The sequence below is a fragment of the Polyergus mexicanus genome, unplaced genomic scaffold (assembly GCF_030449975.1).
Source record: "Polyergus mexicanus isolate NDT 795.1 unplaced genomic scaffold, iyPolMexi1.0 SCAF_5, whole genome shotgun sequence".
NCBI classification, from domain to species: Eukaryota; Metazoa; Arthropoda; class Insecta; order Hymenoptera; family Formicidae; genus Polyergus; species Polyergus mexicanus.
This window is the reverse complement of record NW_027223325.1, coordinates 4,472,595-4,499,973: the sequence shown is the minus strand read 5'-3', so window position 1 is coordinate 4,499,973 and position 27,379 is coordinate 4,472,595. Positions and strand designations below refer to the sequence as shown.

General features: G+C 31.5%; 5 protein-coding genes across 8 annotated transcripts; 1 reads left to right on the top strand and 4 right to left on the bottom strand.

Moving 5' to 3' along the window:
* Window positions 1–86: 86 nt before the first annotated feature.
* LOC138932971 (protein DOP1 homolog) lies at window positions 87–17,266 on the bottom strand. 4 transcript variants are annotated; one of them, XM_070295331.1, is made up of 26 exons: window positions 16,940–17,266; window positions 16,138–16,372; window positions 15,706–15,983; window positions 15,449–15,614; window positions 15,111–15,300; window positions 14,849–15,024; window positions 14,440–14,703; window positions 12,783–14,349; window positions 12,428–12,690; window positions 11,213–12,347; window positions 10,675–11,097; window positions 10,196–10,506; window positions 9,836–10,037; window positions 8,806–9,201; window positions 8,564–8,700; window positions 8,322–8,478; window positions 7,839–8,210; window positions 7,578–7,692; window positions 7,156–7,327; window positions 6,855–7,066; window positions 6,611–6,763; window positions 6,300–6,495; window positions 5,712–5,726; window positions 5,177–5,344; window positions 4,997–5,108; window positions 87–2,556 (listed from the first exon to the last, which is right to left on the bottom strand). In XM_070295331.1, exons 2-26 carry the CDS (start codon window positions 16,191–16,193, stop codon window positions 2,347–2,349), a joined length of 7,446 nt encoding a protein of 2,481 aa, XP_070151432.1. In that variant the 5' UTR covers window positions 16,194–16,372; window positions 16,940–17,266; the 3' UTR covers window positions 87–2,346. The 4 variants fall into 4 exon arrangements, with proteins under 4 accessions (XP_070151432.1, XP_070151428.1, XP_070151430.1 ...); XM_070295327.1 differs by having other exon boundaries at window positions 7,554–7,692; window positions 16,940–17,265; XM_070295329.1 differs by having other exon boundaries at window positions 5,712–5,723; window positions 7,554–7,692; window positions 16,940–17,265.
* Window positions 3,081–5,114, top strand: LOC138932972 (uncharacterized). Its single transcript, XM_070295332.1, has 2 exons — window positions 3,081–3,386; window positions 4,273–5,114. Exons 1-2 carry the CDS (start codon window positions 3,326–3,328, stop codon window positions 4,815–4,817), a joined length of 606 nt encoding a protein of 201 aa, XP_070151433.1. The 5' UTR covers window positions 3,081–3,325; the 3' UTR covers window positions 4,818–5,114.
* A 368-nt stretch (window positions 17,267–17,634) lies between the features above and the next one.
* Window positions 17,635–19,804, bottom strand: LOC138933153 (receptor-binding cancer antigen expressed on SiSo cells). Its single transcript, XM_070295692.1, has 4 exons — window positions 19,286–19,804; window positions 18,811–18,963; window positions 18,628–18,738; window positions 17,635–18,562 (listed from the first exon to the last, which is right to left on the bottom strand). Exons 1-4 carry the CDS (start codon window positions 19,448–19,450, stop codon window positions 18,377–18,379), a joined length of 615 nt encoding a protein of 204 aa, XP_070151793.1. The 5' UTR covers window positions 19,451–19,804; the 3' UTR covers window positions 17,635–18,376.
* Window positions 19,805–20,929: 1,125 nt separating this feature from the next.
* LOC138933464 (waprin-like protein) lies at window positions 20,930–23,382 on the bottom strand. Its single transcript, XM_070296180.1, has 4 exons — window positions 23,276–23,382; window positions 22,955–23,020; window positions 21,581–21,757; window positions 20,930–21,402 (listed from the first exon to the last, which is right to left on the bottom strand). Exons 1-4 carry the CDS (start codon window positions 23,280–23,282, stop codon window positions 21,308–21,310), a joined length of 345 nt encoding a protein of 114 aa, XP_070152281.1. The 5' UTR covers window positions 23,283–23,382; the 3' UTR covers window positions 20,930–21,307.
* A 1,144-nt stretch (window positions 23,383–24,526) lies between these two features.
* Window positions 24,527–26,701, bottom strand: LOC138933463 (WAP four-disulfide core domain protein 2). The gene is given in 4 exon segments (XM_070296178.1): window positions 24,527–24,993; window positions 25,501–25,744; window positions 25,746–25,791; window positions 26,604–26,701. Coding segments are annotated over 4 exon segments (603 nt in total). The 3' UTR covers window positions 24,527–24,778.
* Window positions 26,702–27,379: the final 678 nt, after the last annotated feature.

Below are 27,379 nucleotides of genomic sequence, written 5' to 3'. Positions count from 1 at the left end.
ATCGTACAAATTATTTTTTTAAGCGCAATATTTTTATTTCCTTTTATAATATAATAGATTAAGAGTAAAAGAGTAAATTTGCTACTTATATATATATATATTTTACAATCATTTATACTTATTTGTAGAATATAGATTTATTATATAAAATTACATGATTTTTCAACATATAAGTATACATATTTGTTTAATGCTTTCATATGTGATGAAACTTTAATTTCTCTGTCTCTTAGTGAGCTATATAACAAATGTTTATAAACCATTCCAACTCACAAACTATATATAAACGATACATAAAAAATGATTAACTTATAGAAAAACTTAGAGTAAACATATTAAAAAATCATATTATCGATTTTTTTATAAATATATAGTGTAGTATATAAATATATAACTGGAGTATATATAAACATTTTTTCATGTCCAATAGATCTTTGTACAGGCTCTCCTGCCAAACCAGTAAAATAAATCTGTCATATACAACTAATTATTATTAGTGCCAAGCAGTAACTTCAATAATATTGCTAAAGGTAAGAATTGTTTTGCTTTTATAGAAATTACTTATTTATTTTGAATTTAATTTCAGATTAATAACAATATAAAACGCAATGACAGAATTAATCAATTTAACATTTTTTTTAGATATTGCATTTTTATATGGAGAAAAAAAAAAACTCTGTAAGAGCTTTCAATTTTGTTTTCCCATACATTGTAATTTGTTACGTTCTATATTAGATGTATAACAAATCATAATTTTGTATGGGATTTATAAATCACGAATTTTATTGACAAAAAATATTTACCAGAATATTATTAGCAGAACATATAAGATCATTTACAGTTATGAAAAATAATAATATATGTTTTAGCCAACGTGTCTAGTGTAATTTTAAAATTTTTGTTGAAATTAACAATATACATTTTTTATTATATATTAACTTCAAATTCAATTATTTTCCAGTTGTGCAAAGAAGATACATCATATAAATTTGGGTAGATATTCTTGGTATTAAATCTTTTTAGTGTATATTAAATTAGTTTGTCATAAAAATATAGTGTCTTATTTTTTTCAAGCATGCTGTATAACGATGATGCAGTGGTATTGCAGTATATGATTTAGCAGTTTGTCTAGAAATTCTGTTCATTAAAACAAAGCGTATTTGACGATATATGACGTGTGGTAGCCTTATATTAAAAGATTAACTTGGAGTGAAAATTCATAAACAATTTTACGATGAATTATCCTTGATAGCATGAAATGCATTAAAGCGAGTGGATTTTGATAATGCAGGCCTACAGCTTGTATTTTACAAACTTTTACTTAATACTTTTATTTAATATCCGCGAATCTATATCGCAATCTGTAAACTTCACATTGCAAATAGGACATTGATTAAATTTTTATCTTCTATAATTCATCTTTCATTGTTTGTGTTTTAACAAAATGGTTGCTATTGAAAGATCTGTAGAGAATCATCCATATGTGTATGTGTGTATTTCTCTCTAAAAACATAGACATATCCACGCACACATGCACACACACATAGATTTTTTTATCACTTTCAAATATAGTAATATGCAAAATTAAAAGGAAAGAAAAATGGAAATCATTGAAAAAGATTTGACAAGTGTATGTCAAAAAATAGTGGGAAGATCTTATCCCGTAAGTATAATATTATGTTACACTGTACACGCTCTATATAATTTTATACTAGCACAGGTCAACATGCAAATTCAGTGTGCTATATCGTATATGCTGATAACTATTCACAACCGAATGAGGAGACGAGTCAAAAACTTAACTGATAAAAACAAGTAACAAAAAATTAATTACATGCTTCAGAGTCATTCCTGGTTCCTTTTCTCTCTCTTTCTTTTTAACTAGAAAAGATATTTCTTATTTTATCTCCAATCAATTTGTCCATAAAGGAATTAACAAATTTTGACATATATATAAAAATTCTTTCCTTCATTTTCCTTTATGCAATTAAAATTTATCCATGTAGAATATCTAAAGTTTATTCCTATTGTATCACTCTTATCTATTATTTTAATGTTTTAATCAAAATATGGTTAACCTTTTTTTTCTTTTCTTTTTTAAGCAAATTTTAATCGAACGTCTATATTTTAACAGCAAGAGCTAAGAGTAGTCTAGATATCTGCATTCTAATTGTGTTTATACAACATACGTATAGACAGAATACTTTTAAATGCGGCGCGAATGCGAAATATCTTATTTATATTTCTCTTTTTTATATAAATATATCAAAGGATAAAGTTTTTTTAACAATATATTTGTTACACTTCCTGATTGACAAATTATTTATGTACCTTTACGCATCCCTACTATCTCGTTGGCATGGTCGGCATTTTTTCAAGAAAGTCTTGCTCGATTACAGTCTCCAACTGTGTATTATTTATTGGCATATACGTGTCGCACGTGGCGCGACTAAGACTTGAAAAGAAGTGATGCAAGTCTTGCAGAGAGCGAACGTTATTTGATGTCAGTAAAAGTTCTCCTGGGTTCCTTTTGGGCGGTGGTCCTTCTGGTTTAAACTGAAAAAAAGAGAATATGAGAAAAATCAAGAAAAGCTTTTTTCTTCATGAAAAAGAATTTCTTCTCAAATCCGGTTGCATATATAATATAGAAAAAATGCCTAATTGAAAAGTGTCTAATTGATAAAATTCGATATTTCTTTAGCAAAAAGTTAATTATTTTGTTTTCGCAATTATTAAACTGTTTACATTCAATAATTATGGAATATTTTATCATTGTAACAAAAGATGTAAAGAAGTTCGTATATAATTAAGGAACAATGTTAAATAACATGCAAGAAAAATGAAAAATTGTGTTTGTAGCATCGAAAATGTTGTGCAATATCTACTACGACTGATTAGAAGAGAGCTGTATTGGCTTAGTTGCAAAAATGAATATATATATATAAAGATTTCTCATGGTACCAAAATAAGTATTTCAGTTACTGTACATGTGTATACACACACCGAGTATATACCTGCGTGCGATAATTTTTATTTTTATACATAATCTGAAATATTAATTATAACAAGTAATTAAAGAGTAATATAATCGAAACTTCTATGCTTGTTCGAAATCCCAATTTCTTTAATCTAAACTCTCAACATACATCAGCAGAAACGGTTAGATTTAATAGATTTTTTGCGTAACGTTGCAATAGCAATGTCTTTAAATGGAACCGATATACGGAGTAGGGTCATAATAATAATTGAGAATACTCGTGCGATATAATCCTAGCACATAGTACCCACGTAGTTTGTGGACAGTTACAGAAGCGACTACAATACAATGGCTTGGTTGCAAGTCTTATTTTGTTACATTCTGTGCACTATAATAATTGTTACTGCACGTGAGTATTAAAACGACATAATGTGCGTGCATATGTTATGTATGTATAATATTTATTCATCTTTATTAAAGAGTAACAGACTTATGTAACATTCTTTCTTTCTTCTTTTCATTTGTCGTTTATTACATTTTGTCTGTGAAGTTTGCACTTTCAATTATACAAGGTGTTTTTCAATAAACCCATTTCTTTTGAAAACTACTTTTTTAAATCGATTTTTCGTTAGTGCAAACCTCGAGCGATTTTATTATTTAACACAATCTTTTAATTTACATATTTTTCTTTTCTGAAACTTATGTTTTTCAAAAAGAAAAATTTTTATATTTTAAATCGCTCATAAACTCGCGAGTTATAGATATCATTCTTGTAAAAGAAAAATTGATTCAAAGTCGGCAGTTTGAAAAAAAGCGCGCCACTATCTAAAAAAAATACATTTTGTGTATATATTTATCTATAAATATTATTCATAAATATTCATGAACATAAGAATACTCTTTCTCAGTTTATTACAATTATATTTTCAATGCTTTAAATGGCTTTAATCAAAGTTAATTATGATGCTATTTGGCGAATATTAATTAAAACATGGCTGCAGTACAATGACCTTTTCTATCAAATTAATTTAATGAATCCAATTTTCTTTTATTGAAATGTATCATTTAATCCTTTTATTCTAGTGTTTTAAAATATTGTTAAAAATATTATATTATATTATATTTTTTGATTAGGACAAAGAAATCTTTCCTTCTTTTGATCTGAATAATTTAAATATTATATATTACTCTATCCTACGAGTAGGATTTCCGGACGCATCTTTATATAAGGCTTTACCAATGTGCGTATTTACTTAATGAAGATTACAATAATTTAATTAATATATTTCTTCCAGAATACAGGGGTGATCCCGAATATAATGATTTTGATTTTTATGAAGATCTATCAGCGGATTCGGGAGGTTCTGATAAAAAATACAGTAGCGCTGCTCAAGAAGATTTTTATATCACAAAGGTTTTCGATGATACGGAAAATTGGCACGACACAAATTATCCCGATTCGAATCTCCCTGCCTTCGGGAATAATGTTGATTCCTTTAAGAAGAAAGATCTGTTTAAAAACAAGCAATTTGGTTGGTACAAATTACCCGAAAAAGTTTACAGATACACTAAGCATCGAATTCCCGGATACGATTATGATGAATTTGATTATACACGTTCCAAATTTTTTCATGAATGCGACGACAAATCGATGTGGACGCATTGCCTTTGTCAATTCACGTGTTTGAAGCGAGACGTAGTAGATTGTTACACACCGTGCAAAAGCGGATGCGAGTGCAAGGAAGAATATGTTTTCGACGAGAAAACACAAAAATGTCTATTACCCGAACAATGTTCGACGGAAGACATTTACAATAACCAATACAATTACCAAATATAATCGTAAAATATATTGTATATCGATACATAATATTTATGATATTTTTTCAATGAGCTTCGTTAAGTTACTTTTTTTGTGACACAAAAAGTATAATTAATTATACTATAATTATTATTAAAATGTGCCGAATAATTCACTGTGTATTACAAATAAAGAGAGTTATAATCGAGGAAACTTACCTTATTATCCATCAATTTCGCTATTCTTGTAATATGCGGTATAAAGTCCGAGGATAGATTGTTGTTATCCGTGCATCCTGCCGCTGCATCTCCAACGAATGCCCATTTATACCTGTAAATCAACAAAGTAATACATTATTTCTCAAATAAAATACAACGTCGATCGTCCTTTCTACTTACATTTGAAATTGCGGTAATCTGTGTGCGGGCAACAATAACGCGAGGTCTAACAGCTTGGCGGCAGCTAGTTGCAGTTGCAACCAGTGAGGATGTCCGTGTGCCTGAAGTCCATTGCTAGCATTAACAGCCCACGATGAGTCCAAGGCCGATAGCAGTTTAATATGTGAACTGTGCATACGAAACCAAGCGTTTTGTGTTATTTAGATTAAACTCTCTTACAAACAATAGTATGAAATCTGAAAACTACACAATTGCTTTTAGGCAAGCTACAATAAACAGATGTAGAATTTTCCCCACAGAGCTCGATCAATGAAAAGGTACATGATTGCTATTAATGTGTTATTTTCTGACACTCGAATAGTGGTGTAAAGTAAGTTCTCTCTCAAAGCATCTTTCTCTATATTAGATGAGTATGTATTTCATCCATTTTGCTCCGAGTATTTTGATATTGAAAAAGTACTTCTTATGCCACTGTACACTCGAATTCCTTTATTCAACATTAACAGTATGCATATATGTTGGACTATCAAATTACCTGCTATGACGACTGCTGTCCCAACACCATTCGAGTTACGGAGGCACCACAACAAATTCCACCAAATCGCGAGGATGCCGAAACAGAGAGCCAAAAACAGTACGATATTAGATAGTATCCATGTTAATGAAGGGAGGAGAGGGGACATATACAGACAAATTTTCTGCCAACATTCCGCTACTTAACATTGTTAATATCTCGAGAAGTAAAATCGCTTTTATGTCTTACATTTATTTTTTATGGAGCATTCATCGTTTATATATCGAGTATTTTAGAATGTTAGGTCAGATTATCAAATTTAATCACGATACCGATTTCAAAATCAATTCGGAATATTACCATGCAGATCATGTCAGTGTATTGATAATATATCTACAGCAAGATCTTCATTGCAAAACTCTTCTTGCTGATTATAATCATTCTTTGAAAATCAAAATAAAATGCATAGGTTTAAAATATAAAAAACAAAGTAATCTCTTGATACTTTAAAGGAAATAATCCCAATCGCGTATCGTAAATGGACATGCACACGAAGCAACAGTATCCCATAAGCATGAGAAAGCACAGGGATTGAAAAAATTTGCGTACCTGAACTCTTCGCTGTCCGTACTCAATTCTTGCTCGATATAAAGAAAGACTTGAACAAGCTCGCTCACTATGACTGGCCACAAGGATGTCGCGTGTTGCGGCGACATTCTTAATAATAATACGCGAAAACATAGAAATACTTGTGCCTGGATAGATGGAATTACTTGAGGTAGGCGTAGACTATCTGCTAAACGTTCTGAAAGCGTAAAGTAATCAATAGAAACAATTGTACTAAGTGATAATAGGTGATATTATATACATATTATATATATTCTATATATATTCTATAAATATTCTTTTCATATATTCACCTTGTATCTCTGGCATATATTTATGATACTGATCCATCTCGCTGCAAAGGATGACGAACGCCAATCGCTTTAAAAGTTGTGCTTTCTGCTCATATTCTTGTTCCTTTGAAGAGAATATACTGATTCCGCTGCCTTGAGCCATAGATACGCGATCTTTTTGATGAAACAATTGTGTAATGTATTAATTTCTATATTGATTATAAGCAAACAAACATATTGTAATGTGATAGAATGTATGCATTACTCATTAAATCTCTGAAGGTAGTATTATCATGCGTCATCAGATTGTCTATTATAGTTCTCCAGTATGGCAGACAGGACGGTGTCATTTGGAAAAAGGCTGGATCGAGTAACAAGTCTAAAACGTCTTTACGCCATGCTTTTCTTGTGTATTGATAACCCGACAAAGAAGCCAATAATTGAGAACATGCAGTGAACGAGGCGATATTCTTTATACTGTAAAAATAATTAAATAAAATATTATTTTTTCGTACGTCTTAAATTTATATAAAATTTTTATATTTGCAGTCAATTTCTAAACTCACGTATGATTTTTCAGATAAGGTGTAACATTATACATGAGATTTGTTAGAAGCGTTACTACGCGCTCTTTTTCTAGCGAACCGTAACTGACATCCAACAATGGCGCAAGTATTTCCGCTAATACTGCCTGCGCTTGAACACTGTACGCTGCATTAGGTGGAGTTCCAGGTGTTACTGCAAGATAAAATTCGCATTGAATATACCATAAGAAAAATTTAGAAGCTATTTGCAATTGTCACAGATAGCATAAAAAAAACAAGAAATAAAAAATAAAAACTAAAAAATAAAAACTGATAAAGTTTGATAATAGAAATGGAATTTGCCGTGCGTTATGCTTTAAAAATTCTTTAATTTAATATTGAATCTGATATCTACGAAATTAAATGCACATCTTACGCACCAGCACCATTTTTTCCCTCTTTACCTTCCGAAGAGCCTTCCACTACTTCGAACACATCTTCTCGAACAGCCAAATTTCTTCTTAGCCATGTTGTTTGTTCTAGACATGCGCCAGCTATTTGCGAACACGATTCTATCAACTAAAACGCATTTATTATAAATAAATTTATGTATTATGTAATATTGTAAAATATTATATTACATTAATATTATTGTGTTATTAATTATAATATATAATTATATTATTAATTATATGACATTATAAAGCATAACACAAGATAATCACCTTTGCTGATACATCTTGCAAGTCTTTGATATCTTTCTTTTCTTGCATAGGCGGACACTTTTGTACATATTCATTTAATATAGCCAGTAAAAGAAATTGAGCAGGTGCTGTTAGCGATAAACCATCTTTCAATAAACTGAGCAAGGACGTCCAAGACTCGATAAGCGACTGCGACGTGTTACTCTGTATATATATATAAAGTAATTCCAGTACTGAGACTTCTAGCGAAAAATCCTGTTTGATCCCGTGTATCGGCGGTGGTGTTTTCACTACCTGATGCACAGTGTGTACCAAAGTGTCAATCGGCATAACGCGAATAGCGCTAACCAAATGAACCATCACTTGTTGATTGGGACAGGCTTCTGGAAGTATCTGCATCAAAACAAATTTTTAAACAAAATATTTTCTTTAAGACTAATAACGTTATTAGTTTTTCTAATTTCGTTATCCGTTTTCTTTAATTATATAGATAACGTTGATTACCTTCTTAGACGCGGCGGACGGTTGACGTCTTTCGTGCCAAGCAACTGCGACTGCAGCTAGAAAGTTGGCTCCATGATGGAAAGAAATTGGGGATAAGAGTTCCAATAACTGATATTTAACTATTCTCGGACTGCCCACCACGCAACTGGCTTGTTCGCTATATATTGTTGTTAAAAAGAGCTCATTATAAATATAAACAATTTCTTTGACAAAATATAAACAAATATAAACATTTCACATACTTGTCTTTTGTTGCTAGAACTGCTTGCCACAAGGCAGATAAAGATGCTATTATTCTCGGTAAATGACTTAATGCTGTTCTTCTAGCATGTTGTTGCAGTTCAGTTGCACCAGTTTTATCCTTTGTTGTGGATAGATCCTATGAAAAATATGAAAACTTTTCTATAACTCTGGAAACCAACTAAAATTGATGATTTTTATTAAATATTAAAATTTACAGGAGAATATATTTTATCTAACTAACCGGAGAAAGTGGACTTGGCATAAAAACGTGTATAAGATTGTTGAAAATTTGTCCGGGATTAGCACCGGGAATTCCCGTTTGTATTGTACCGCTTAGCGGCTGATTAAATGAGAATCCAATTTGTTGAGAGGTATCTAATAGACAATAATGTAGCAAGTATGTCAAAGCCTCGAGATGTGTCACTGTGTAATCCGCAGGCAAACAGCATTCTACGGTGCTTATATCTTGTAACTTTGACGTTGTCTCCTCGTTTATATAATACGACGCTAGATGTTCAATATTACTGCACAGTTGATGAATAACTGATGTTACAACAGATGTTAAAGATGCTCCCATAAAAGGAAGACTGGATGTAACAAGAGTTGTCCAATGTTGATGAAGATGCCTCATATGATTCTATAAAATTTTATTGAATGCATAAATCATTTGTTTAAATGATCATTGATTCTCCGCTTAATAATCAGATCAATCCATGACTTTATATACATATTTAGTATTTCTATAATTTGTTGTGATTGAATTCTGATATAAATAAAATTAAGAAATTGTAAAGAATTGAGAAAGTAAAAAATAACATAATATTAACGAATGATGAGACGGACAACTGAGAGCCGATGTGCTGGATGGGAGGCGCCAAATTGTATAATTCCGTGTATGTGAATTACATTTATTAGACGTTTCGGTCCAAAAATTGGACCATCTTCAGTAATAGTAAATGTAATTCACATACACGGAATTATACAATTTAGCGCCCCTTACCCAGCGCATCGGTTCTCAGTTGCCCGTCTCATCATTCGTTAATATTATTTTATATTTAGGCCCTACTATACTGTTATTTTTTTTAAAATAATAATAAATTTTTGTGTTATAATAATGGAATATATTTTAAAATTAAAAAAGTAAAAATTTATATATATATGTACATAATATATTGCATTTTAATTTATTTTAAAACTTTGCAAAAGTATACATGAGAAGCATAGGATCAATTTGACAGTATAATATATCGATATACAAATAAATTACATACCAGTTGCAGTGCACTAAGGATACTAGCGAGAAACATTGGTTGCTGCGGTATCGCTGCCCCAGAAATATATTTCAAACTGTTTCCGATTAAACTTGGCAGAATCCGTGTCGGTGAACTTGGCATAGATGATGTCGTTGAATTAATCTCCTCTCCCTTCTGACTACTGCACTGATGCTCCAACATAATTAATGCTAACAATAATCTTAAAAGGTAATAAAGTAATTGTTATACAAATTAAATTACACGAGTGTGATTGAATATAATTTCAATACTAATAATAAATTTTGGGTAATTTCATCACAATTACAATGGATTATCCGTATAAAATATTTCTAATGTAAATCTGTTGCATATATTTACCGTAATAATTGTATCTGGAAAGCTTCGGTATGATCGCTCGCTCTATATTTACATTTGTTAACATCGTTATCGATAAACGGATCATTAAACAATACGATTTCTTCGGTAAATGTGAAAACATCTTCATTTTCCTTATGAGCATTCTTCATACTCATAACACTGGATACGAGACAGTGTAGAGCAACCTTTTGTACTTTACATTTAGTCAGCAGGTCGACTATGTAGCAACTGAAACCTTTCCCAGAATCACGAACAATTGGAATTAACTCGGAAAATATTAGCGTTAATAATTCTGCACTTGCAAGTTGTACCTGTGTAAAAGATAATAACTTTTGTCAATGTTAAAACAATATCAACTAGAAAGAGGAAAAAATTAATAAGATTAATAAAATATTAAAAATTGCAATTATTTATTTGCAGATACATATGAATAATATTTCAAAAGATAAAGAATATTTTTTTAAATAGAACATACATACCTGACGGTTACCCGCAATTTCTTCATATGTAAGCCTCATTTGTCCGAGATTTGGATAATAGCTTCTTGCAAAGTACAGACATACGCTTATCAGGACCTCAAGATACATACTACTCCTATAAGCTGCTATAAATTCCGTGTTAGCTATATCACCGTGAAAATTTCTGCCGAAAACACTTTTCCGATGCCTCGCCAATAAATTTAATAGCACTGTATTCTTCGTCGCATTCGCCGCACCGGTCGTTGCCGCGCAACACAGAAACATTCGCGTATTTGTCAAAAGTTCGTTCCTGAGAGTGCGCAAAACGTAAAGGGTTCTGACCGAATCATATACTCCGCAATAGAGCAACATGTGGGAGTGAAGATTGTGAACACCTAGACCGACATTTCGATTAGTTTTTGCGGGATGCTGCGGAACTTCCTCCTGCAAGTAGAAAATTTCGTTGAAAGAATATTGTAATTCTTATATCATTTTGCCAAATCAACTGATTGCAATTCTGAGACAAAATAAATGACAACATTGTATAAAAAATACTTGCATTTTTCGGCGGTTCGCCGATATCGCATAATTGCATCGCGCGGTCCAGCACTTCATTCAAAATCTCTTCGACTATACTGGCGCTGGAATTGCTAAAGTATTCTTCCGCGGTGGTGCTGATGTCCAAATCACCGTCGTCGTCGTCCATCGTCCAACTGGGCACCTCCGTGCTCGCTTCGAAACTACCGATTTCATAATCATAATTCGTGTTATTAAATTCGTTCGTACTATAATATCTGCCTTTTATGATAGTGCCCGCTATTTCCCTGGAACTGCCCGGCATCACCACAGGTTCTTTTTTCTGTTTGGATTGTTTATTAGTTACTTCGGGACTGCTTGAGTCCAAGCTATTTGTTATAGAATCTAAAGATGAGTCGACGTCCTCGTTTAGTTTTTTGAAGCTACTCTTATCCTTCATCTTCAAACTAGAATTTGCCGATTCAAAAAGACTCTCATCTAAACTGGCAGTGGAACCTTTATCAAAATCAATCTTTTTGAAGCGGGTGGCATTCTTCAGCAATTCCGTTGTCAAGTTTGTTTTGCGTATACTGGGCAGCGAATCATCTTCTGTCAAGGAATCGTTTGAGTTTTCATTACAATTGATTGAGAGAGGATTCACAAACACGGAAATCTTTCGATTGCCAGATATGCTAGGCGGCACTTCGAGTTCTTTCATAAATTGATTTCTTTCCGTAACATAGTGATTGCAATTATCACCAGTCGCTAACGTCGTCACGGCAAAAATCCGTTTTATTTTCACGGGATTTATCATTTGTTTTTTTTTCTTGCCTTTCTTCCATTTTTTATCCTCATCCACGTTATCGCTCACGTGATATATCACATTACCGTCGACTGAACTAATTGCATAAATTTTCGCGGCACCTTCTGTATCGTCTTGAATCTCTGATTTTTCTTCCACCGGATCGTTTTTCGTTAGGACGGTATTACTGTGTTGTATACTAACGTGGAGCACGCTCATACGACATGTGGATGGATCTAACAGTATCGTCAGTAAGGGATCTATTACACGCGATATATCGCCGCGCATCAAGGAATGTAGTAGCCACGATTGAGCTAATAGTTTTAACGGCGAGTTGTCCGCAAGTTGAAGATTGTCCAACATTTTTAATAAAGATCTAGACAAAGAACAAGAACAAGCTGTTTCGTAAAATTCGTAATATTAATTAACTAAATAAATCACAATTTTCTTACTTACTGGTCAAAAATTCTGAGACAGCCGCGCAACCTTGGATTCGTCTCGATTTCTCGTCCTAAATGCCACAAAGTAGCAAATCTACTGAATGCTTCGATCTTTCTTTCAGGATTCTCGGAGGTGAGAGCAGATCCTATTAAATCCTCGACTGCGTCACAGGAATTGTATAAAGCGTGATGCAGTTCATGCAACAGTTCTACGCAACGCATCCTAAACTTATGAGCGGGAAGCTCGCCCAAATGATGCCACAAGGAATGTGCCAATACCTTTTATATGTTAAGCGATTATTTTTTCAACATTTTGTTTTAGCCAATACATGTCGAACGTAAAAAAATATTACGGGAACGATATTACATACCTGAAATACATTAGTGTATTGCATCAAGTAGGTAATGTGCCATTGTTTCAACAACGGCACCATAATCACCGTCGTTATGCCTTCTCCGCTTTTCGGATGTGTCTCGACGTCGTTATGCGCTTTCAATAATACCACTAAGTCCAATAATGTAGCGATGCTCGTTAATTGTAACGCCGGTTGCTTTTGTAACCAGCAGGAACAGACTATTAAGACTTTTAACCAATCCGGAAGAACGTGCTCAAATTTGGGTGCTTCTTCCACGAGCACATCGTCGCCGGGCAAGAAATATTTTGGAAATGTGGATAATTCCACAAACAAGCTGGACGCTATTTTCATGGCCTCGTTCCATTCCGAATGCGCTACAATATCGAGAAATAGGTGAAAAATATCCAAGCACTTGGTATCCTCTGTTACGGACACATCTTGACTAAAGAATCCAGAGTCCTCCATATTTAATTTGGAATTCAGCAGAAGTTCCAAACAACGCATTCTCTCGTCGAAACTCTTTCTCGGACAAGATACCACCAAGTGATTGAACATATCTTGCACTGTTCTTTCCTTGCTAAGTATTCGGTTGCTAATTAATTTGACGTAAAATATTTCATATTGACGAAGGCACTTTTCTAACATGGAGTGCTGTGCCTGAAATGCCGGAGATGGTCCCCTATATAAGGATCCCGTCGATCCCACTGGACTGACATTCGTCATGTGTTTTGATGTGGTAGACAATTTATTATTCGAGGAAGAGCTTATTGCATCGGTTTCGACGCAGCTCGCTTTAATATCGTCCATGCTTTTATTCCTAGATAAAGATTTGGCGTCCTCGTTCACTACGACCGATATGTTGGTACCATCGGCTTGTATGGTGTACGTGTCGGTTAACTTGGAAGTGCTTTTATTTCCCTTCTTCTTTGATTTTTTCTCGCTCCTCTTAGCGGCGCCGCCGGAATTAGCTCTTCTTCTTGTACTCGGACTTTTCTCCGCGAAAGAGGTACCGGATATATCGGTCTTATTCAACTTACTATCCGACTGACTTTTTTCCAAAGGAATCGCCGTTAGGGAATTATCGCTAGGAACTGTAATGTTATTCAGAGAAGTGTCCACTTTGGTATCTATTTCATACTTGTCCGCGTGAGTCGTTACCATTGTCGGTTGTACCTTAGACAAAATCTTGGCGCACAATTTGAGACTTTTCGAGATCTCCGTCGAAGACAAAATATTAATATGATATAAAAGTTTGCTAATTATTTCATAAAACAAACCAGGAAGATGCTCAGATGGAGTGTCTATAAATGCATCCAATGATACTGTTTCGAGTAAGAATTCTGTTAGTATGCATACTTCTACTAAATTTGGCATTCCACTACCGACTGTTTTTACAGTAACATCTTCTATAGTAACTTGTGTTTCTGCTCTACTATTACAGGCCTTCTCAAATAGATGTCCACAATGTATCCAGATGTACGATGGTTCCAAAGTTGAAAATAACAGATTTGCAGATTTCACTACTTCATTTGTTTTTGGTATATGATTCAGTGCAGATTGTTTACAGGCATTATAAAATGTCCTATGATATAATGCAGATAGAAAATATTTTTAGGTAAATGATTAGTAGCGATTATCATTTTTTCATATCATTTTGTAAAGTCATACTCACCTAAACACTTCAAATAGAATATCATCCAAAATTACTGGTCCGATATCCACCTTATCAAGTAATGAGATAAGTATTCTATATGGCTTTAAATCCTGTGAATTTTCTTCACACACTTCTTTAAGCAAATATTTTATTGCTTCGACTAGCATTTTTTTTGAATATATATCAAAATATGTTACAGAATCCTTCTTACCCACAGTTATGTGGTTCTTCTTTAAAATTGATGTACTTACTTCAGTGCCCAATAACCAAGCAAACAAACGTCTACACAATAGAAAATATGTATAGTAAGTAAAGTATAAGATATTTTTTGAAGGAAGTATCATGTGTATATATATATATATATATATATATATATATATATATATATATATATATATATATATATATATATTGTATTTTCTTTTACCTATTTAAGCTCATGTCTCTTCGCAATATAGTAACTAGAGCAGCTTTGATTAATAATATCATATCTTGATGTGTCAATTGACTGTTATGTATAGGAAAACCTATTAATAGAAAATCCAGTGCACTTCTTTGTACTAGCACTGAAGTGTCTTGTACTCCTGCGCATAAGGCTGATACCTAATTTATTTAAGTCAAAATGTTAAAAGATTAATCTAGTATTCTTAAAAATATATCTAATATTCAAAATATCTTTCTTTTCCTACCATAATTTTAATATTAGTACCCATAATGTATCTTTGCTCCTCCATTGTCAGTTTTTTATTGAAATGTGCGAGCACAAATGATATAGCGGGCAAGCGAATACCAGAATTTGAAGCTAAACAATCCCAGAGACACGCATAAAAGTGTTCTGCACCCACGCCATCGCATACTTTCTCCAGTAAGGAATTTGTTCTGATGAAATAATATATATATACTCATAAATATTTTTCTATATGCAGTATGAATTATTTATATATAAATTCACAAATACTACATTCAAATTAATATATGCAAAAAATATTTAATAGCCTCACATATAAAATGTTAATAACGTAATAACCTGTCAAAATGATCAGATCCATCTTCTAAACCTAAAAGAACACCGCTTAAAAAACCGCTTAATCCTGGTCTCAACCTTTCGCCAAGTGGCACAAAGTGTGTCTCATATACTGTTAGTAACGACGGTCTGACATTCATAGCAGCATGACCCAATAATGGAAACAGTCCTATTAAAAAGATAGATCAACATATAGAATGAGTTAAAATTGTTTGTGTGATTATTTTCTTTTCTTTTACTCAACACATATACATATGTACCTGCGCTATAGATAAATAGCTCATGGCTGAGTCTATTAGTGCCCATACATTTAAAAATAATGTCATATGTTTCTAAAGCTTTCAAATGAACACCAGATGGTAATGCTGGATGCATGCATTGGGCTAATCTCTTTGATATTTTAATTCTTCTTGGAATAACAGGAAATTTCATATGACTTAGCAGCACTTTGTTAAGCTTTCCTAACGCAGAAATTAAATCTGCCCATTCGCTCGTATATTCAAAGCTTTTTAGAGCCTTATCAACAGCGTTCACATAGCTGTATAACAAATACAATATCTTACAATAAACTTTTCAATTAAAACTATGGAATAGGAAAATATTAGTAGTTTTTGTAATACATAAAGATTATAATCGTTGAAGTTTGTAAAATCTTAAATGGTAATTTATATTTATTATTACATTTTACTTACACTCGATATTTCGAGTCCTTCATTAACTCGTACTCCTCTAGAGCAATGGAACCCATTGCTGTTTTTTTTATAATACACTTTACGACTAAGTAATCTGTGTAATATTATCTCTTGGCATTACTTTACATGATCTCAATTATATTTCTTAAAGTGAATCATTGCAAAGTTCCTTCTGCTTATACCACAGATCTTATCATACAACACATCGTATTTAGATAAAGAGACACTTCAATACCTAGAATTTATATCTTCTATTATTATGGTAATTTCTATGAACTACACATATATATACATATTTTTGTCTAATCTTATAATTACAGAGCATTAATCTAATCATTCAATATTTCAATTTAGAAAACCGAAGATATTTTTTGTGAATTCGAAAAGATATTTCCTCGAAGACATACTTTTCCTTACCGGATGAATAACTGTCTATAAAATATAATCAAATCGCGGTTCATGACTGATCATTGTGTTTACACAACCAATCTATCGGCTCGCTATCAGCTTGGTTATCTCGTCACGACACAGGGTTCCGTTTTCTTCGGAATATTCAGTAGTAATTTACCGTTTATACGCTTTTAATTTAATCTCTATTTAAAATTGTAATTCCTTTATCAAGAAGTTTTCACAAGAGAACTCTTGACTTTTGACACGTAGCCGATTGAGAGAACGGTACCCCAGCTGACCTCCAGCTGTCTCCAACGAGAGAGTCGTTTGACGCGAGGCGCGCTTTCGATCGTGGTCTGATTTTCGAAATTGATGAAACACTAAACACTCGCTTGCACGAAAAACGACTCACCTCCAAATATTGACATTTCGTACATATGCCATCGATGGAGATGGCAAAGATGACCATCGGAGCATCGATGCATGTTCGTCAATTAAAAGCACTCAGCAAATACGTAATACGTGGATCCACGCTTGTCACATACACGCGAACTCACTGATCGTCACAATAATATGTACTATATCTTCGATCGGAATAAATTTCGATGGGATCAAAGCAATAAACCACGAAATTTTTCCTCTTCCGTTGATATCTCCTTCTTTATCCGCTCGATAATATGAATTCTCGGACGATTGCGACAATGCAATGACGACATAGAATTTTACGCGCAGTGCGTGCTGCGTGGCGTATGTCACGGCGCGCGTGCATAATAATATGGTTGCATTCGAGAAATTTAATAAATTGTACAATCATCGAGCGAGCGCTCTCACTTAACAAACACATCTTTTAGATTCGATATAGGAATATATATGTATATTGAATGATTTTCCAAAGTTTAATTATTTTTAAAATAAATAATTGTACTTTTATATGTTCAATGTTCAAAACAAATAATTGTATTTTTTTAATACAAAATATGTAAAATCTACCACCACGTACTGTCATTTTCTCTTGATAATTGTGCACAAACAAAAAAAAAGTGAGGAAATACTCTAATAAATTATGGAATATATTATATTAACATCTTTTTCACAAGATTATCCTTCAATCTGCAAGCACCAAGATTATAGACTTGTCAAAATTACAAATACATTTGTGACAAGATAAATTCCACTTGTAGTTAATACATTGTCTCATTATAAACTTATAAAATAGTTATTCTACTTAAGCAAAAGCTTAAATACATCCCATCTAATGTTGTATAAAATTCATATGGAATGTTTACAAATATCATTTTTAAAAGGAATAGACATATTGACAATATTTGTTTACATATTGTTATATTATTAATGGGAAATATTAAGAGAAATCGACAAATATTTAAATGTCGAGAAACATTTACAGACACTTTGATAAGCAAGTTAAATCAGTTTTTCTAAGATTATAACAATACAACGCTCACATATTAATAAAGTTCCCCTCATCATTCTATTTAAAATAAATGTATTGTACTCATGAATTAACCCTCTATTGCTTCAGTTGTTTAGTTTTTGAGGATTTGAAAAAGGTTCGACAAATACAATTGAAATAAATATCTATATTTTTAAAATACAAAAAATATAGTAAATTTTTATATTGAACTTTTAAAGTTACTGGTTAATGAAGAAACAAAAACAACATAAGAAATGAAACAATAGCAAAATTGATATGAGACTCAAAAGATATTGAGCGATAGAGAGTTGATACAAATGAGCTAATTTCTATGTTAAAAATATTCCGTATGTATCCGATCAGATTGTACATTATTGTGTATTTTGATAATATATCGCACATATTTGCGATCCTGCATCAGGAACACAGTTTTGCACCTAAGGGTTGTGCCTTTGCAGTAAGTCTTTTCTGCTGCTGCTCTATTAACCGTTGCTCTCTCTCTCTCCTTCTTTGCTCTCGCAATGCTTTGGTAGAGTCATTGAGTTCTTCCATAGTGTCCACTTCCCAAGCAGCAGTATTTTCTTCCCATTCTTCCAATTCATTCTATATTCACAATATAAATGTAAGTTTCTAGCATGTTACAAGTTTGTCTTTAAATATAAACTTACAGTTGGGACTGGATCCATGGCTATGAATTTTGTAGCATTGACAGATGAGCTATCCATATGTTTATCCTTTATTAAAACTTTTGTCTGTCTAGTGATTCTTGGAGTCATGTCCTATATAATGTTCAAAGATAAAGTATATAGTTTATTAAGATGACCACACCTTAGAATTAGTCTTAAAATTACCTCAAAAAAGTTAAGCCGTTCTTCAGTAGGTGTTTCAGGAGATTTAACTACTTGTTGTCGATACTGCTCTATCTTTGCTTGTACAGTGTTAACTGGTTTATCTGGTATAACAACAACTGGATTCTCCTCCCATTTATCCCATTGTTCTAATTCCTTAAATAAGCAATATTATATTAAAGCTTGAATATATATAAGTTATAATACTTCCTTATTTTCAGTATAATCTACAAAGTTTGATATTCCGTGATATTAACTTTATAAAAACTTGTTTTGACATATTAAAGTATGCGTCGTAATACTTTTAAGTCCTAAGATAGTATATAAGTGTCGTATTGAAAATATGTTTACATAACTGCACAAAGGAATAGATTCTTACAACATTTTTATATATTTATAGTTGATAATGTTAATCGATATTAATAAATAAGTATTAATATAAATATTGCTAAATAAAGATAATAATTGCTAAACATACCGTTGAATTAGTTAAGACATTTGGTATCACACCGACCGTGGACAAGGGCTCGCAGTCACAGGATGATCTTCTTCGACGTCGAAGACAGCACATTGCACGCTTAAGTATCCCGAAAAGCAGTACAAACAGAGTCTTGAGTCGATTTATCAGAAATTCCACAGCCATTTTTTACGGTAGTCGATCAATGCTAACCTCTTCTCGGAAGACAGATATTTATGCCGGTTACCGGGCGCGACATCGACGATGCATCTTGCGTATCGAATCGATGCGATCGAGAGTTCACATCGTCTCGCGTTTTTTTCGTGCAAGTTTTGACTTTTTAATAAACTTTTTAATAAAAATTCGGAGACCCCTTTAGACGATACATTACCTATATATCTTTTTTCTTCTTTGGTTACGTTGTCAGATGATAGATATCGCTCGCATCGACTTGAATATAGCTTCGATTATCGATGTAGTGCGATCTCGTTTGAACTTTGAAAAGGTCATTTCGCCCGAATAACGGATCATGTTAACATCGTTATCCACTTTTATTGCTAAATCGACGCATGAGTAAAGGTATGAACTGAAATATCTAAATATTTGTCATATCAAGAGTTGATTTTTCGTCGAATCATTGTATAATTAACGTTAAATATGTACATATTTATTGCCAAAGATATAATCTAAAGCAATAGGCAAAATATGTTCCGTTATATTATATTACATCCCATAGAGCATCGCAAGATTGCAATAACATTTTTCTGCAAGATTGCAACATTGCAGAAATATTGCGAAATATTGCAGCAACAGTAAAATGTCCGCCTACAGAAATATTGCAATATAATATTGCAGCAACATAGCAATAATGCTTTATGTATATTTATCGATATAATATCCTTAACATATGAAAAAAATAATAAGAAATTAGGCCTATAAGAGTCAGGCTCTAGCGTGTATATAGATTTTCTGTATTATAATAATAACGAAATTATAAAATGTAAATTTTTCAGTACACATTCGACTTCCTTCAGTGACAGAGAGTATATAAGAGAAATAAGAAAAAACTCAATTTGCAATTGCGTAAATTTGCAATCTCTTTGTATCCGAAATATTCAGATATCCGGATGCAAAAAGATTGTGGTGAATTTACGCATACAACGAGTTTTTTCACATCTCTCTTGTCTTTATATAATCTCAAAATTTATTTATTAAAATCTGAAGTATCTTGCATATTAGAAAATTATTATCAAATTTTTGATTTTATATAAGAATGGAAACTATTAAAAGAATTCTTAGTCCAATGTCTGAGCCCCTGAGTATTGGGGTCATATCATACGACTGAAATTAACAAAAATAGTTATTATATCTTTTTAATCTTACTAGCCGCTCTTTGTAAATTTTATATAATCATCATGACTAAAAATTAAATGCGGAATAGATAGCGCAACATGCGCCGCATAATGGTAAACGAATGAACTAGCGATTATTGAATACTTCTTTTGTAATATTTTCGGAATGTTGCTGTAACATTGCTAAAGTTATATTGTAAAATAATGTCTTTGCAATATTTCTGCAACATTAAACTGCAATATGCAATATTACAATGTTGCAGCAATGTTGTTGCAAGCTTCAGTGCTGTATGGGATGAAACATATGCTGACATGCGTAACTTTGATTCTTTATTTCCATCATTTCCCAGCATTTGTTTAAATACAAACGTCTTAAAGCGTATCAAAAATTGACAAAGTAAATCATGAGAAGTGATTATCTTTTATTATCAGGTCGGGGTTCAATTTTCATTTCTTGCGCGGGGGTGATACTGCTATTGCATTAAGCGCGTTCTATGCAGTTACAGTTTTTTTTTCTAGTTTAGCATGTAATTCAACTTCAGAAAACCGTTCTTAATGAAAATTGGCAAGAAATTTGATCACGAATTAAAATCGAATTAATATATACAGAGAGAAAGTAATAGACCATAATTTAGATATACATAAGATATACCATACACCATATTTATTTTTATGTGTGTGTGTTCGTGTGTTAAGCGCGCGTGCATTTCTCTCGCCTGGCGTTGCGGTCGTATTGGCATTTTTCATACGCGGCGCATTTCACTCCATTACAGTAAACGGCTTGATCTGCAAAGAAAGCACGGTTGCGGTAATTCTCGCAGTAAGTTTGTAAATTTAAATAAGAGATCTATATACATTTTGATAGATTGTATACATTCTTTTTTATATACGTATATACATTTTCTTATATATTTAGATCCATATAATGAGTTGTGAGAAAAGAGAATATAATACTTATACATACTGCTTGAACCCTTGTAACCGCCATCACTACCAGTATTTATGGCACTCGATTGGGCGCACGACGTGGAACTGCATTTATTCGGACAACATTTTTGATTGAAGGGACATTGTTCGTCACCCACGCATCTGGGGGTGCAGCTGGTCACTGTATTTCTCAATGGACAGTTGCCGCTTCTATCTATAGAACAATTGCAACTTAATATAGTAAGTATGATATACAATAACGAGAATGTTTCCACAATTAATTCTTCTCAGATTAGCATTTTTGCATTGGATAAGCATTTTTTTATAAATTTTTTTAAATCTCCAGTTATTAAATATTTACCCGTTCGTTATCGCTTCAATATAAAATAACTCAAAAAGTACTTAATAAAAAAATACTTTGTTATAGTTTTTTGGAAAGATCTCGATGTCAGCTATAAGAATACTAAATAAAAAATGGGGGTTTCTATTTAAGATTTTAAAGTTGACCTTCACATGACCTTCAAATGATTTTCCAAGGTCAAATCATTGTCACCATCTTATGGCCCCCTTGAAGCCACACAACTTTTGTTTGAAACTTTTTTATGTCAGATTATTGTAAGTGTCTTAAAAATCGTGGCGACCGTTACGAGGACCACCCTGTATATGCGCGCATACAATCATATTCGTTGCTGACGCATCATGAGCGGTAGGCCAATGCGTACTATAATTGAATATTACGTTGCTTAAATATCCATTAAAATTTCTGCATTGCAACGTCATTCTCTTTATTTTGATTCGTAGAAAAATATCTTAATGAATATAAATCTAAATTATATAATTTATTTTAAATTCATATATTCATATAGAATATCTCAGAATTGAAAATAAATAGATGTAATATATTTCCACCCAGTTAAAAATATAAAGTAAATTTTTTGCTAATAGTTTGAGATACTAATAGAATTTTTTTTCAAACTGTATTCCAAAATTGCAGCTAGAAAAGCAATAATAAAAGATTATTCATTTCTAATTTAAAATGCATTCTACTTTAATAGAATTTTTGTTTGAGTTATTAGAATACAAAGAATTGTGATAAATAATGATGAAAATGATTTTTTCCCGGAATTATTAAATTTTTATTATTGAGGAGAATTTTCACACACACATGGAAAAATTAACATCTTGAAATTTTCTATTTACTAAAAACGAATCTCAAGTTTCATAACAAATAACATTTATGTTTATTTTTATCGAATCTTATGAACATTTTGTATAAAACAAAAACGCAGAAACGCAGTGTTCAGAACAAAACGAGTTTTTCCAGATTTATGTATGAAAGGTATGCAAAATTGCGCGCACGTTATGTACACATTTATATTTATTATTCTCGCGCATAATAATGTTCACTTACGAAACAACTGAGCAAATGTGCCGGCAATTAGCAGCATCCACACCACGGTCCAAAGTGATAAATTTCCTGCAACGTACAAATATTACATTACGATTGCATAAATAACTTACAAAGAATATATTAATTTGATATTTTTTTTTTTGTAATATGAATAGCGCGGAATGAATTTTCAATGAATCTTTATTTAATCTTACGTGTCACGATTAAGATATATGCTAATATAATGTCATGTACAGGTTCCGTATTACATTCACGCTGCGGAGAAGTGCGTAATTAACGTCGATTATAAATTTCAAGCTTACGAAACGTTCAGATACTCACGGTTCATTTTATGAGCCGTTTTCGAATATTTGATTAAAACTCTGTGCTTCACGACTTCGGTGAGACTTCTAAAGCAGAGCGATAACAGCGTCGGCTTTTAAAGCGGCTTTCCACCTCTACTTTGACATTGGACAAGTAAGAACGAATGAAAGGAGAGTGCGAAATAAATCGCAATACGCGACTTCGTCTATAATGTGGTCAGATTCAAGAAAAAGTGTCGATACAGTTTACTTGAACTTGAACGCTTCCTTATGTGACGTAAATGATAGCAGTGAAATACGAAGATTATGCACCGCTATGCAATCACATACCTAATTGATATTACGATATCTTTTTCTTTCGTATTATGAAATATCTGTTTGCTTTTTAAAACCGTGCATTTACTGGATTGTACGTATTTTCTTGAAGTTTTTAAAAATTTTTTATATCATTTACTATCTTAATTTAATCTAATACAAAAAAATATATCTTCACATATTTCAGATAAGACTTATAAATAGTATTTTATTTTCTTATTACTTATATTTCTGTTATTTAGAAAAAATATTTAGAAAAAAAAAAAGAATTATATTTTAATTTAAAAATCTGTATATGTTTAAAAAAGATGAATAAATTTAGTTTTGATCGTTAACTGAATGCATAATTAATTATAGAATCGTATTCGTAAAAACGATAGCTATTTAAAAAATTTACTAATCTTTTTACTATTATTCTTAATCATTAAATCCTCATTTATTATCTCGAATTACTGATTCGTCGATTAAACTCAAGATTATTATTAAGCAATTTATTTTAATATTTATCAAATTATTTACTAAATTATGAATATAAGTGATAGATAATTATTAATTTTTGTTACGTCTACACATGTATATGCGTCGGAGGCTTCTTGACATGCTGAGGTCCCAAAGCGTATCAGTAAATACGCCACTGACAAGTGCATTTTTTTTTATTGTTGTCTTTTACACAGCAATTAAACAAATTGTACTTGTCATCAGTGGCGTAACTGTAGGTATGTTTTGTTGGTTTTTGTTATATTATTTTAAAATTATTGATGAGGAGAAAGATTTAAACATTCTTCTAGGGCATTTTAACAGTTTCTTTTCACATACAGTTTTATACATTGATATTGAATTTATATTCAGATACAAATTTTATTTTTTAAAAATATTTTTTAATATTTATTGAATTTATCTTGCTAATATAGCAGATAGATTAAAATAATATAAATATAAATTGTCTTGTTAATTAACAATCTCATGGTCAAAAAGAATCTCTGCCGATTAAAGATCCTTCAACTTTTCTATGATAAAAATTTGCTAAAAATCATATTATGATAAATATATACTATTTTTTCTTTCTTAATGCAATAATTATTGCTCTAAGTTACAGAAAATAAAATAATTATTAAATTAAATATAAAATTGTAAGAATATATCGAATTTATATATATATTCGTTATTATAAATATAATGGGAATAAAAATAAGGATTAGCAATTTCTTTAGTAATTATCGTAATCATTTCCGAAACGCGAAACAATCGGTTCAATCGGAGTTTCGATGGATTCCAATATTTCGATCTCCGGTTTTTGGCAAGCTAGGGCCCCACATCTATTTTTGCAGCATTTCAGGTTTCCTCTGCAATCGTTGTCGCTATTGCAAGTCGACGAACATACCCATCTTCCTGTCGGTATCGATGGGCAAGATCCTGATTTTCCTATACAAAGAATAATTTAATGTTTTATTATATAATTATAATATGTGAAAGATGATTATTATTATAGTTACAATTTTTATTATATATTGTAATTAGTTTATGAGCCTCATACGATTGACTTATTATTTTTCAATTATAATAATAAAAGTAATAAATCAATTATGGGGCTCATAAATTTGTTTTCGTCTCTCTTTTTCTCCCTCGAAATTTTTTTATTTATTAGTTACAATAAAAAGATATAAAATATTAAATAAATATAAAACTACATATATTAGATTTACAACACACTTTTTAGACATATTATTATTAAAGTAACAGTAAAAATTGTTGTCAATAAAAATGTTTACGAATACGGTTACGATAAATTTATATCTACTATAATGTTTATTTATATTGAATTTTATTGTAATTCTTACATATAACCACTTTAAAATATTGTGCATCAATGTTATTGTTTCAGATCAATTAATACAATAATAAGCCTAAAGTACTGAAGAAATTACTTACCTGTTTGGATAGGCCTCGTCATTGTGACAGGCATGGAGCAAATGGAACCACCGCACCGAGTCGGACAACACTTGCCAATTCCAGTGCAATGTGCGTCAACGTAGCAGGAACGTCCGCAGAATTGTACAGGTAACGCAGGTGGGCACGAACCTGCTTTCGCTACATATCTGGTTTGTGTTTTTGCGATAGAAATTATCGCCATAAGGACTAGAGACAGGACTATCAACTTCATTTTTTTGTCGTTTCTGGACACTGTGGCACTTGTTCGTAATCTTGCTTATCAGGGAAAAGCTGAATGCAATAAATATTTTAAATCAATATATTAATTTAAAGCAATAAACAAATTGAAAAATTCAATTTGACAATAGAACTGATGATAGTAGCAAATATGTGTGCGGATGCGATATTATAAATTACTTTTAACTGAAACTTGTGAGAATCATTTACAAAGAAGTATTGGATATTAAATTAATAATTGTGTTACACAATTCTGATAGTTAACTTGTGATAAAAAAAGAACATATATATATATTATACATAAAAATACTATTTTGAAAAACACTTTAAAATGTTTATTTTCTTACGATAATAATTGTATTAAGTAGATAATAAAATAAATGATGTGCATATATCTATTTTTTTCAAGATAAAATAATTATTTAAATCAATTTTTTTTTTTTTTTTTTTTCCAGAAAATGACGTTTCTTCTCGTACGTTTTTATTAGCCATTTCTTTAATTAGGAGATATAAATTGTTGTGGCACAACAATTCTTCTCATTAGCAGAATATTTAATAATTCTTTTATTTTCTATGAATTCAAGAAATTAAGCAAATTTAAAAGAATGATATTAATAGATCTTTTTCACTGATACTAATAGATTTTAGTCCGGATTTTATATTTAATGCTAAATGTAATGCTAAGAGATTTCTTGCGCTCTATCTTGACTTATCGATTCATCCTTTTACTCATCTTGACCTCGACCTTGTCACTCACTATTTTATAATGCGTAACACACTATTTATACGAGAATTACGTCGATGAAAAAACTGCACTCCTCACTCTACGTTTAAAATATACTTGCTGTGATTTCTTTATGTCATACTTTTTTACTCCGGGAGTGTAGCCGGAAGTAAAGGTGATCAAAGTCTTGTCGTTTTTACCACTTAACAGAATGGTACCTCTCATATATATGCCTACCATTCGTCAGCTTCATCTTTCCCCCTCCTATATTATCGCTTACACACAATTCTACTATATCATGTGCACATATATATACGTATACATATCTGAAATAATTAATAATTGATAAATTTATAATATATACATATATATATATATATATATATATATATATATTTGAAGAGAGATATATGTATTTTATTATTTATTATATAATATCAATTTTTTTGGAGAAATATCATAAATAGGATCTTTCTTAAAATTATATATCTCTAATATATGTATAATTAATCACTTTAAATGTGCTATGAAATCTTGATATATGATATAGGATATTCGCGTAACTAATTTTGATTTGATTGAGACGACAAATATTCAAAATGCTAGGAAAATATTTTATAGAATTAAAATAATGCTTTTTTTTTTTTTGCAATTTTGTCATAAATGATAAATTTCTTTAGACCATAACTGTTCCTTTATTGTCTTAGAGATTTATTAATATTATTCTTACCAGATATGCCTTTAATATGAATAAGATTATATGTTATATCGAAAAACGTTGGCGGTAAACCGCAACCATAATTAGGACTCTAATTAGTTGACCGGAAATAAAGAGGCGGTTTTTGAACCGTGGTAGTCGAGACTGTTTCCTTCGTGATTTTGACGAAAGTATTTTGTTTGTGGAAAGTTATCTTTTCA